This window comes from Oncorhynchus kisutch, linkage group LG21 (genome assembly GCF_002021735.2).
Source record: "Oncorhynchus kisutch isolate 150728-3 linkage group LG21, Okis_V2, whole genome shotgun sequence".
Taxonomy (NCBI): Eukaryota; Metazoa; Chordata; class Actinopteri; order Salmoniformes; family Salmonidae; genus Oncorhynchus; species Oncorhynchus kisutch.
Genome location: NC_034194.2, coordinates 6,208,637 through 6,222,107, shown reverse-complemented (window position 1 = coordinate 6,222,107; position 13,471 = coordinate 6,208,637). Strand labels below are relative to the sequence as shown.

The 13,471-nt window shown below is 41.1% G+C and overlaps 1 protein-coding gene across 11 annotated transcripts in view; it reads right to left on the bottom strand.

Moving 5' to 3' along the window:
- adgrl2a (adhesion G protein-coupled receptor L2a) overlaps positions 1 to 13,471 on the bottom strand; it is a 196,411-nt gene that overhangs the window by 56,726 nt on the left and 126,214 nt on the right. For 7 of the 11 annotated variants that reach the window (XR_004204698.1, XM_031800675.1, XM_031800674.1 and 4 more), the window contains exons 4-6: positions 7,360 to 7,469; positions 1,997 to 2,011; positions 41 to 841 (exon numbers count right to left, since the gene is read on the bottom strand). Coding sequence is in view for 10 of the 11 variants with exons in the window: in XM_031800675.1 (XP_031656535.1) it covers positions 41 to 841; positions 1,997 to 2,011; positions 7,360 to 7,469 (926 nt within the window). In the remaining variant the exon portion in view is untranslated. The remainder of the gene's footprint in view (positions 1 to 40; positions 842 to 1,996; positions 2,012 to 7,359; positions 7,470 to 13,471) is intronic. The other 4 variants (XM_031800669.1, XM_031800673.1, XM_020455355.2 and 1 more) reach the window with 2 other exon arrangements.

Genomic DNA, 13,471 nt, shown 5'->3' with positions numbered 1-13,471 from the left:
TTACACGTATTGTGCGCTGAAGAAATGAGATGCTGCTTACCGTGAGCGGGATCGGGTGGTCCGAACTCCAGATTATATCTCAGGATGTAAAAATTATTCCACACGTATAGCTGGTTATCTCTGGGATTGTAATCCACAGCTGCGATATACTGGTACTGGTTGGGAAAGTGGATATCTACATACTCTCCACGGTTCTGTTTGGTATTGTAAACATAATCTATTAAGCTTTTGCTGACTTCACTCTCGTTATCTTCATATGTGGACCTCACTACGTAGAGTACTCCACAGATCATAAAGGCATTGGAGGCCGATCGCTTGTCATACGTTGTCTCCCAGGTGGCCTCGAAGCGCAGTGTGTAAGGGTTCAACTGGCTGATGACCATCATGCCATTGTTCTGCTCTGTGGCGTAGATCACCCACAGGCCGTTCTCATCCACGGCCAGGTCGATGTCCGTTTTCCCACCCCACTTGTAGGGTGACGTGTCATGATAGTTGGCGTTATTGATGATGGCCTCGCCGCTTTTGATTCGGGTCCGTATGTCAAACTTTACAATGTTGCGGGTTCTCTCCTTGTTGAAAAACACGGCCCCATCGTAGACCACAAATCCAGTGCCGTCCACCCGGTGGGGGAGCTTGTACGTGATTGTTTGTCGGGCGTTTTGGAAGTCATCGAGGGAAGAGTACTCAATGAGTGTGTCTGTCCGGTAAGGAGTCCAAGGCATGAAGTAGATTTTGTCACCGGCTTGTAGAGGGTCTTTGCACCATGACCCGGCTTGCTGCTCCGCTTCAAAGAGAAAGGAAGGATCACCGACAGCTTTCAGGGTCCCAGGACAAACAAAAACTAGTGATGGGGGAAGAGTAAAATAAGAAACAGATTTAAGTCAACAAATCCAAGTGAAACGTATCAAAATAGCAGAAGACAATGTCAAGATATGTCTAATTTCTCCATTTTGTTTTACGGGTTGTCCAAAAAGAGAGTGGGGACAAACACACATTAAAGTGCCCAAAAGACAACTACAGCTATAACCAATGTTCACAAGCAGTATGGGGAGTTTGGTTTTGTGCATAGAAAGAAAAAAAGGAATAGGAAAGTTGTTAAGCAAATGTATAGTATATGAAGTAATAACATAACTTTCTGAAACAAAAGAAGCCTTGTCTCTTAGACATCTACTGTAGGGGAATAGAAAACAAACGAGGGGGAGAATAGAACAGAACGAAAACCAAATAAAATTCCTGTAAACAAAAAAGCAGGCAACTAAATTCATTTGGCAACAGACTGAAGGTTTCAATCGAGAGCAGGATTCAGCAGGTCTGAAAATGTGTATTCTGAGACATTTGCCACTTACACCACTCGTTTTACCATATACCTGAGAGGTTTGTTATGACAAAATGTTGCAAATTTCCTAACCATTAAAGTTACAAGTGAGCGTGTTCTTGAGGTGTTTTTGTTGTTGCTCTGAGTATGTGCATGAATCAAAGGAAAGAAGAGCAGCAAGTGGCAGGATAAGGGATGAGGAGGAAGAGGGAAGGGATAAGGGGGGGAGAGGGAAGGGATAAGGGATAAGGGGAAGAGGGAAGGCATAAGGGATAAGGGGGGAGAGGGTGCTAAGAGAGAACAGGACATTAGAACCAGTAGATTTCAAAGGGCCAGAAAACACTGTTACCATGGCATGCTATGTAGAGGGGTTTGGAAGCCAGGCAATATGAGATTGGGCTGAGTAGCAAAAGCACCCAGGAGGATGGGGGAAGAAACCCCTATGGACTCCAGCTACTACACTCTGCACTTACAGCTGTACTGCTGCTATTGTTTTATCATCTTTTTTCTTTAAAATCAGTCTCACTCTCATCGTTGCAGTTTACTGACTACTGTTATATGGGGAATGTGTTTGTTGCTACTGCCTGCTATGGGGTTGGCACACCGTAGTGGGGATAGGAAGATTTACAACCATATGCCACAAAACAAGGATCTAGGGTTTGGATTGTGTCAGTTATTTACCTTTTTGCTCCACTTCTATTTTAAGCATTGGAAGAGAGAATGAAAGGGGTGCAAGGAAAAAAAGAGATTAATATGAATTAACTGTCATCTCTATGGTTACATAAGCAGTAACATATAATGACACATGGACAAAGAGAGGCAGACCTATTTTGAGAAAGGAAAGAGAAACAGGAGATACAGTAAACACCATCAGACAGTGCAGACGACCCCCTATCTCGAGGGAAAGATTAAGGTTAGGACACCCAGAGAGGTCCAAATGGACAATGTATGGAGCATGTATGGAGCTTTGGCCAAGTGTTAAGCTTGGTTTATAGAAGGTTGGTCAACCACACTTGGCCACAACATTGTTCATTTTATATTCAGGTCAACAGTCTGTAGGCTGCTAGTGTGACTACTGTTGTCACTTTTGATAACATATACACTATTTTGACTTTTGATATATCTGGATGTAACCGTTGAACATCAGACGATAAAATAATGTTAATGACATTGCTGTGATTTTTGATGAACGGCAATTGACCAGCAAACTATAAACCAAGTAACTCTGCTGCTAACAGAGTAAATTATTGATATCATATGTCTATAAAATATTTCCACAACAAAAACTCCAAACTCAATTTACAGATTAACACTATTGCAAGGGAGCTGAGTCCCATAAAAGAGGAATCTGTACATTGTCCTTTTAAAAACAATCTGATCACCAGGGTCGTGTTCAGTAGGCAGAAACTGGAGATGTTTTTTTACTGAAACAGTAAACTTGGACTTGAGTAACACTGATGAGAAATATAAAGGTTTGTTTTCCGTTTTTTTATTTATTCAGTTGCATGCCGTAAATGGACACAACCCAGGTAAATAACACAATTGCCAAACACAACACCTTCTTTGTGATGGCAACAAATAATACAGTACTAGTTAAATAATTTGTGTCATGAAATTTAAACAGTATGGTTCAAAAATAGAGCCTGCAGTTCACAGTTTACTGTACAATATTGCAGTGATCCAACCTTCATAGAGGCCTATTTCATTGCTAACAGATTGATATAAAATCTATGATACACTGTAAGTTGGTGATTTAATATTCTTGCACCAAGGCTTCCGGGACCTGCTGAGTATGACTTTAGGCAAAACAGGTGCAAACAAAAACAAACCCTGAAGCATCTGCTGACATTTGTGGTTTATTTCCCCTCTCTCCATTGAGGAAGTAGATAATCAGTTAAAATATCTACTAAAAGTATTGTGTTATAGTTATAGAACAAAAACAATAGTGTAGCAATGTTATGACAGTCACCATGCATTAAGTTGAAAAGTAAACATTGCACTTAATTAGTTGTGTAAATTGAGGTTAACGATAATAGTGCCATTTGACTTTTGGATTGATGGTGGATTGACTCGTTTGCTAGTTCATCAATCTGAAAATCTTATTGAATGAAACACAAGAATGCTAACCAAAAGGTGTAAATAGCGTTAAGTGTTACATACGGTGATCTGTTTTCATATAAAGACAGCCTATTAGTACTCTAAATCAAGAATATAATACAAATTCAAGGAGCTGTTAGTTTATCACAATGGGACATTGAGTAGAAAAACCAATCAATATCAATAGCAGAGATTTCATGAGGCTGTCAATTTAATCAGATAGAATATAAAGATGCTTTTATAGTACAATACATGCTATTTTACTGTTCTAAAGTGTGGAAAAGAGTGAAAAGAGAAAGAAAGAAAAAGGAGAGAAAGAGGGAGAGGCATAAGCATGCCCTCCACTCTGCAAAAAATGCAAGTGATTCAAGTGTGAGGAAGGCATGGTTAAGAATGAGCAGAGTTCTGGCTACCTACAAGATTAAACGGCAGAGATGCAAACAAATGAACAGACAGCAGAAATTCTCAGACACAGCCAGCCAGATACAAATTGAAGAAGACGGAAATCTGAAAAAGGAGAGGAGACAAGATGGAAGACCTGAGCAGTAAAACTAAAAAGGTCACCAGAAACTGGTCAGTAGAGGAACATAATAAGAGTCAGGGAGCCAAGGAAGTCTCCTGCAGATTGCACAAGGGAAGAAGAGAAGTGAATAACATTTAAAAGAGCAGCATTACAAAAACAAGATAGCACCAACACCCTGTCCTCATTATCACCAAACATAGCAGTAAAGGGGTCCCTGTTAACTTATTTTAAGGTATACACCTATAAATACCTAAATACACCTCTGTCTTTATATAATCATTACTCTACTTTAACCTTGACTAAGAACAAACCTCTCTATTTGCTGCAGACAGAAGCTCCTTTGATTTGCATGTAATGTACTTTCTGGAGTGACTAGACTGGTGTATTGGCTGCAATCCATGGCCTCAGAAGCCTGCTGACCACTATGTAGACTCAATCAGTGGCTCCAGTCTCGTCCAGAGGGCAAGACATTCAATTGGATTAAAGTGGGGAATAATGCAAACTCTAAATAATATAATTGAGCAAAGCAAACTACGCTACTAATGTCAGCAAATGTAAAGAGTAAAGTTCTCAAATGTAAATGTGATGGAACATAAGCTGAAGCATTATGCCTATTTTCTTTGCCTAAATAAAATACTTATGTCTGTTTCTATATTGTACAGTTTTGGAGGATAGCTATGATAGCAGACGATGACATAAAACAAAATGAGGTCTGACTGCTTTGGAATCCTGTTAACATATGTTTGCATGCCTCTGCATTTTTACAAGGTGCCGTAGAAACAGTCGTGGCAGATTTGGTCTCGCTGCTTCGATGCAGAATGCAAAGAATGACGTTAATGAAGACTTGTATGTCACTTTTATATCGTCCTGGCAATTAACACAGGCAATTCAGAGGGCTACAAGATGCCAGGTGAAGGCCCAATCCACATTCACAGACTAAACACAGAGATAATGGGGCCTAATGAGGATATCTCTTGACATGAACCAAATAAGAACAAAAGGTAGATTTATGGAAATAGAGGTTATACAGACCCAGGTATTTTAACCATGTATATGGTGGAAATATAGGTTTTTGTTGGTATGTGCTACTTTGAAAGATACAAGATGTATCGAAGATGGACCAGTTCGATTTGAAGGCTTGTTAAAGAAAAATAAATAAATTACACAGCATATTACATCAAACCAGTGGTAAAGGTAAAATGTGTTGGATATATTCTGAAGTAAGATTGTCAGTTATGTTGCAGAGGCTCTAGAAGCCTTGCTTTAGTCTAGAATGATGATGCATATGTCTACTGGTCTTCTTCACTCATCTCACTTGTGGATTGGCTTAATAGGGGTTTAATATGTTGACTTGAAAAATATATTTCCTAGGACCTCTCTAAGGGCCATATTTATTAATAGTTTGAACCAGGTCAACTTTTTTAATCAAAATATCTTCATGTTCTCCATATGATTTGCTCCCTCTGGTAAAAGTGGTAATATCTCTGCACATATGCAGAAGCTTACTAAATATTGCCATGTGAAGGCAAACCTAGGCTCGAGACAAATGTGATACTTCAGAGTTTAAAGACAGTCTTAAGGGTAGTCACTGGTCACTGGTTGGGTGCTTGTGTGAGGAAAGACAAGGGGTTGGTGGGGGAAACAAAACCAAACACAGCACTGCCCCATGGGACACAGTCTACAACAGCACTGGGTGGTCTAGCTGGGTGGGGGAACACAACAAAAAAAGGTCTGGACTGGGGGGGGGGGGGGGGGGCACTAAGAACTTACCAGGGCAGTTGATATACGACACATTCTGTATCCTCGGTCCTATTTTGGGCGGACATGGACCTTTACGGAAATTAAGAAGCAAAAAGATGGCGCTACATGCATGGACTATGGATCAACCAAAGAGTATAGAGAGGTTTGCTTGGGATCTTTTACAAAAATCTACCTATAGCTGGGATTCAACAACCTCGTAGTTCCTTTGACATGTTCCGAGGGAAGTTTGTCTGCTTCCTTAGCACAAGAAGGGACAGGAACCCCCCCCAAAAAAATATTGAGGGTGTCTAGGTGGACCTTGGTGCTAATCCTATGATTAAGGTCTCAAGCAAAACAGCAAGAGATGGATCGATAGTTTCCTTATAACTTTGAGACAAGCAGAGAAAGATCCTGAAAAACAATAATGGGAGAGGGATTTTCAGCTAAAAATAATGAATTATGGTGTGCTTTCGTAGTTTAATCCTATTTCTCATTATTACATAGTTCATTGATAATCTCGGGTCTTAAAACCTTGGAGAGGTCAAACTTTAACTTGTAATGAGGTTCATATTCTAATGTTGTTCACTTAGCTATTCGTATGAACATTCTACGGAGAATGGTTAGAGCAGGAACCCTGGCTTTGGGTCGTATAGACTATAATTATTCCAGATGCTCTCAGACGCTCTGAAATCATTTGATTAAGTGGTCAAATCTACACGATGTACATGTTAGTAGGTTGAGCTCACAAACATATTAACAGCTAAAATTGAATTTTAAAGCAGCTAGTAGAGCTGGATCATGCTCAAATCATTGAAAGGGAAAATCCACTCAAAAACTATCTTTTAAGTATTTTTTTAATTAGTCCACTGTTGATACAGTCCCAAAAACGTTTTGCATGTCAACAGTCAAGTTTTGAGTGGATTTTCCCTTTCTTTTGAATTCCTGGCAATTCATTGTACTTGCATATCGACAACATTATTAGGACAATGGTACAGACAAGGAGTATCTATAGACTATAGATTACTTTGGAGCTAAGCCACAATGAATATTTTAGCATCCAAGTGACAAGAGACAAATGTTAATCCTATAATTTTGTGTGATACATCACCTTGTTGAATTATCTAATTGGAGGCATTCTGTTTTCCTTCATACGAAACATCTGTTGACAGATCTCAACACCTGTTGTTCAGAAACTACATAGAACCATTGCAATGAGCAGTGGTGATTATTTTGCTGATATCAATCCTAGGTATGCATCCCAATGTGCACCCTATTCCCTATATACTGTAGTGCACGACTTTTGACCAGTGCCCTATGGAGCCCTGGTCAAAAGTAGTGTACAAAAAAGGGAATAGGGTGTTGTATCTGAGGGATGACTAGATCACACCTTTAAATTGTATTACTTTAATATAGCCCTCCACTAACATCGTCATATATTTAAAACCTCAGCACGGTCCATTGACAAATGGTGTAGAGATAAAACATTGTATATAGATTCTCCCTAAGAACCAATACTTATGCAAATAATTTGAATTTATCTTGCATTAGAGTGTAAAGAGAGATACATTATCAGAGTATATAGAGGGATACAGGGAGGGATCGAGAAAGTGAGAAAAATTATAGAAAGAGAGCCAGAGAAGAGGACAGAGAACTGTTAAATGCATGATGGAAAGTTCATACTTACTGTAGGGAACACACTCATACTGGACCTCCAGATATTTGTAGGTCCCTGGACAGGGGTCTGGGAAGACATCAGAACCTGTGATCACTATGCACTGGGTTCGATTGTTGCACCTGGAGGAAAACAAGAGAGAAGCCATTAATAAAAGGCAGCTTTCCTTAACAATCTTCACACTAGTAATACAGTACAGTTATTGCTGTTTTAATAATCAATAAGTGCAGACAAAGAAAATGGCATCCTATGCTAGGAGCAAATGCATTGTTACGTTCCTTGTCAATAGTTCAAACTTGACTTTAAAAGAGGCAAGAAAAAAAACAATGCGTGCGGCAATTGCAAAAATCGCTGAGGTTGGAGACTGACATCTCCCTCACTAACTTTAAGCATCAGCTATCTGAGCAGCTAACCGATCGCTGAAGCTGTACATAGCCCATCTGTAAATAGCCCACCCAACTACCTACCTCATCCCATATTGTTTTTATTGACTTTTTTGCACACCAGTATTTCTACTTGCACATCATCATCTGCTCATCTACCAATTCAGTGTTAATTTGCTCAATTGTAATTACCTTGTAATTACCTTGCCTTACCTCCTTACTCCATTTGCACACACTGTATATAGATTGTTCTATTGTGTTATTGCCTGTACGTTTGTTTATCCCATGTGTAACTCTGTGTTGTTTTTGTCGCTTTGCTTCATCTTGGCCAGGTCACAGTTGTAAATGAGAACTTGTTCTCAACTGGCCTACCTGGTTAAATAAAGGTAAAAAAATAAAATAAATCCAAATACAACGGTAGCCCTTAAAACATAAAAACACAGATAAATAATGTAATGACCTCCATTCGAAACCACAGACACATACACTGTACATTTACAACCATGAAGCAATAATTGCATTTTTATGAATATAATGGTATTTTATTAATCCATTTAGCGCTGCTATTCAGTTATAACAATGTTATATGTTATACCCAAGGTCAATACATTCTGTTTTGAGGCTTGGGCATTGTATCCATTACTCAATAACATTGTGTGTTTCTATCAGCAGGGGTGGTTGACAATGTAATTGTGTTCACAGTAAAGGGCATATGCAGTGCATATATATCTCTCTCCAAAAAATCTTGATATTTAACATAAATCGTGTTTGTTTCATCTGAGTGGATACACTGATCGACAGATACCCAGCAAAAATTATGACAAAATCTCTAGTTTCACATAACATTTCCTCTGCAGAATGTACTGTATGTGTCATTGTGCCGCAGTATCATTTGTGTTGGCCACACCGTGACTTTTAAGGAGACAATTTTGACAACAGTATCTTCCCCCCTATTTTCTGAACAATGACCTTTCAGATATACGTTACAGACATTTTAATTGAACAATAAGTGTTTTGTGGTTCCAGGGAATTGCAGGTGGCCACCCCTTGCTACCTACGAATCATGATAAATACATCAATACCCCGAGCTGGCCATCTTGCCGATGGAGACTATCTGCAGCGCATAGTTCATAAATCAATAGACCTGTTCTGCTGATTTAGCAATAACATTTGTTTCTCTTGTCACAAACCAGTGCCCACATTTACAATAGATCATTGGAAATATATGACAGTTTGTTGGGTAAATATTTTTTTATTTTGGTTTGACTCTTCCTGCCTCGTTTTAAAAAGGCATCCTCAGTGCCCTGTCATTGATTCTAAGTCGTTAGCATAGTCATGCTAGCCTATGGTTACCATAGATATGCAGTGCATATGTAAGACAGACCTTTTAGATAAAACGTGACAAAATCTTTGTCTTAAGGATCTTTTCCAACTTTCTGCAGTGCAAAATCCACTGACTTGTACAAACAATCCAGTGTTAAAATGAAAAGCCCACAAAATCATGATAACATTAGGGAGCTGAATTAGCCATTAGATGTTTCCTGACCAGGCCTGAAGGCAATTAATAAGTCCCCTTTCTTTTTTTCCGCCTTCCCCAGTCAGCATCTATGACAATTAATATAATTCACGACTCTATTTTCTTCAAATATATACAAGGAGCAAATGTTTACTTTGTCAAAGGGAAAATGTAATTTGTTTTGCTTTTGGCATTAGTAAAAGCAGTTGTAGCTCAGTGTAAAATCCAATTTAGACAGTGTCACGAAACAAAACGCAAGCTGTATATTCCCAATGGTCACAGGCACGAGAGTGAGAGAGAGAGAGAGAGAGAGAGAGAGAGAGAGAGAGGGAGGGAGGGAGAGAACGACCAGAGAGGTGTCTCATAAGGGACTTTACTTTATTAACGACCTTCATGTGTGATAACAGATGAGAAAATCAGCATATTTGTTCATAGAAATTAGTTACAGCCTCCCGAGTGGCGCAGTGGTCTAAGGCACTGCATCGCAGTGCTAGCTGTGCCACTAGAGATTCTGGGTTCGAGTCCAGGCTCTGTCGCAGCCGGCCGCGACCGGGACACCCATGGGGCGGCGCGCAATTGGCCTAGCGTCATCTGGGTTGGGAGGTTTTGGCCGACAGGGATATCCTTGTCCCATTGCGCACTAGCGACTCCTGTGGCGGGCCGGGTGTAGTGCACGCTGACACGGTCACCAGGTGTACAGTGTTTCCTCTGACACATTGGTGCGGCTGGCTTACAGGTTAAGTGGGCATTGTGTCAAGAAGCAGCTTGGTTGGGTTGTGTTTTGGAGGACACACGGTTCACGAGCTTCTCCTCTCCCGAGTCGGTACGGGAGTTGCAGCAATGAGACAAGACTAACTACCAATTGGGGAGAAGAAAGGGTGAAAAAAATAATAATAATAAAAGGAATGAATTACGATTCTGGAAATCACCTCATTCTGAGCCCTTAATGTAGCACTCTGCTGTCTTGCAGGTTGCATTTCTTGAGTCTGCAGTGTGTCAACATTTTCCATATTTTACGTGGTGACTTTGATAATCCCGTTTTTTTATGCATAAGCATATCATGCAAAACTAATATGAATTGCAGCTGGCTCCAACTCCAACTCAACAAGAATGGAGAATTAATGTATAACTAAATAACATGACTACAAAGTTCATGAATCTAATAATAATCTCGGTGTACCATGTAGGAAGGAAAGCATTAGACAAAGAAAATGTTCCCAAATATCCCTAACCATATCTCTCAATGTTAGCATTTGCAATTGATGGGACATTGAGATATCCAGGATTGCCCTAATTTTACAGCTGGAGAGTAGGACCTGGCTCTATAGGAATATCTATGGGAGTCGGTGAACATTTTAAAAATATATATATATATTTTTCACCTTTATTTAACCAGGTAAGCTAGTTGAGAACAAATTCTCATTTACAACTGCGACCTGGCCAAGATAAAGCAAAGCAGTGCGACACAAACAACAACACAGAGTTACACATGGAATAAACAAGCGTACAGTCAGTAACACAATAGAAAAAAAGAAAGTCTATATACAGTGTGTGCAAATGGTGTGAGGAGGTAAGGCAATAAATCAAATCAAATCACATTTTATTTGTCACATACACATGGTTAGCATATGTTAATGCGAGTGTAGCGAAATGCAATAAATAGGCCATAGTAGCGAAGTAATTAAAATGTATCAGATTAACACTGGAGTGATAGATGAGCAGATGATGATGTGCAAGTAGAAATACTGGTGTGCAAAAGAGCAGAAAAGTAAATAAAAACAGGAACATGGGAAGAAATTAAACTCCCTTCTACTTTCACATCCTCAGTCTTCAATATAGTGGCTTTTCAATCAGAGCGATAACATTCCAACTCTAATCCCTTCACATCCCTGACCTTTTGGGAGAGCCAGACATCAGCACAATTAGATCGTCGTAGAACACTGCATGGATCTGATGCAAATCTACTTTTGAAATGAGCACTTGGGCTGACAGCAGGAAGTGTCTGATAAGATACCAACAAAGTGTAACTGATAGCACTCGTAATACCATGTACCCACATGAAATTTAACCTTTCACATTTTGATCATAAAGCATGTCAAATGAATAATTGGACAAAGAGATAAGGGGCTAATTGAATAATAAATTAAAAGAAAAATGTAAATCCCATTTCCACAAAGAAATAAAGTGGGGTCCGAAATGATTGACACCCTTGAAAAAGATTACCAATAATGACTGTATCAAATAAATAATAACAATACTGAGCTATATTGTATGCTAAATTTTTTTTTGAATTTAAATGTTTTTTTTATAATAATACATTTTTTCTTTCTCAAAAAGTTAGGGGGCAAAATTATTGACACTCCTAAATTCTTATAAATAAAGTTGTCAAAAGTATAGTATTTGGTTCCATATTCCTAACATGCAAGCTTGTGACTCTACAAACTTGGATGCATTTGCAGGTTATTTTGGTTGTGTTACAGATTATATCACGTTTATTATCATGTTTATTACAGCAACAGGGGCAGGCAAACAACAGGAAACAGGAGACAAAGGGCTGTGAGACTTGGGTTTACATCTAGAAGTATACAGAGGGTACAGGGCAACAGAGAACAAACAGCAGAAGGGCTAATGACTTTGGAGCAGGAGGGGAAAGGTCTCGGTTTCCAGGGGTGTAGCAGCGGGGCTATAGCGGCGTGCCAGCACATCCGGCTTAACATCCTTGGGTACCGGTCGGTGTTGCGGAAGCGAAGTGGCCCGGGCCTGAACCCCTCCCAGAGGTCGTGGCACTTCACGGGAATGGCAGAGAGGTTCGGGGGCAATTTCCAAGCCCCCAGGAAGACGTCCCGGGGCTGGCAGAGCCGATTTCAAGCAATGAGCATGGCACAACAGGCTCCAGCCGACGATGGCACCAGTAGACCAGTCAATCGAGGGATTGTGTCGCTGGAGCCAAGAGAATCCCAAAACCGCAGGTACCTGTGGAGACTCAATTAGCAGGAATTGGATTGCCGTGCTTTGGTTCCGCGACACACATAGGTCGATGGGGGTGGTATGGTGGGTGATCCGGCCTATAGAGTGGTCTTCCAAAACTCTGACAATCATGGGAATGGAGTTGAGCTCGGACACCAGAGTAACATCCATAAGAGTCTTATCGGCCCCCAAGTCGATGAGTATCTGGAGAGACTTTGACTGGTCGCTCCCACCGCAGGGTGGCATGGAGAGGGGGGTGAGTAAGGGGAGAAGCAAAATTATCCTTAGGGCCAACCAGAGTACTCATTCCTACCAATGAGCTAGGTCTCTTGAAGGGACAGGTAGACACATAATGACCGGCAGTACCGCAATACAGACAACTCTGGGTGTTAAGTCTGCGTACGCGTTCGGTTGGAGACAGCCTAGCCCTGCCGAGCTGCATCGGCTAGGGAAGAGGTAAATTGGCTGTCTTCATGGGCTCATGGAGGAACTCGGATAAGCTCGGGTCCACTCTGGACTTCCCGGAGTTCATCAAATGCAAGGTGGGATCCTTTAAAAAGCAATTGGGACCACAATCAGACCTCTTCTCCCTCCTACGTTCCCGTAGCCGACCATCAATCCGGAAGGTTAAAGTGATGAGTGAGTCAAGATCCGTCGATAGTTCCCGGGCTGCAAGCTCGTCCTTTACTTCCTCCAATAATCCATGCAGGAACATGTCGAACAGCGCTTCCCGGGCTCCAGGCACCCTCCGCTCCTAGCGTGCGGAAATCAACTGCACCGTCTGTCACACTGAGGGAGCCCTGCCGAAGCTGGAGTAACTTCCAGATACTGGAGCCACGAAAAATGTTCACCTCCCCCACAAATACCTCCAGACTGAGACAAACAACGGATTGTTGCTCCCACACCACCGTGGCCCAGGCGTGTGACCTCCTGGACATCAGCGTAGTAATGTACGCTATCCGAGGGGAACGAAGAAGGCTGCAGCTCGAAAATGAGGGCGCACTGGGAGAGAAAGACCTGGCAGGTTCTGGAATCTCCATCGTAGCGCTCTGGGGGAGGTAAGCGGGGTTCCCAGGAAATCATGGTGACGGCATTGCTACCAGTCGGGTTACTGAGAGGCTGGGAGGTTATTGTCGTTGTAGCCTGCCTAGTAGGCAACCCACAGAATTGCTCCCGCAATAGTCCAATTCTAGGTTGTGATGTTTGGCCATGTCCTGGAACCCTTCCATCAGACCATGAAGCAACTCCTCGTGCTTAT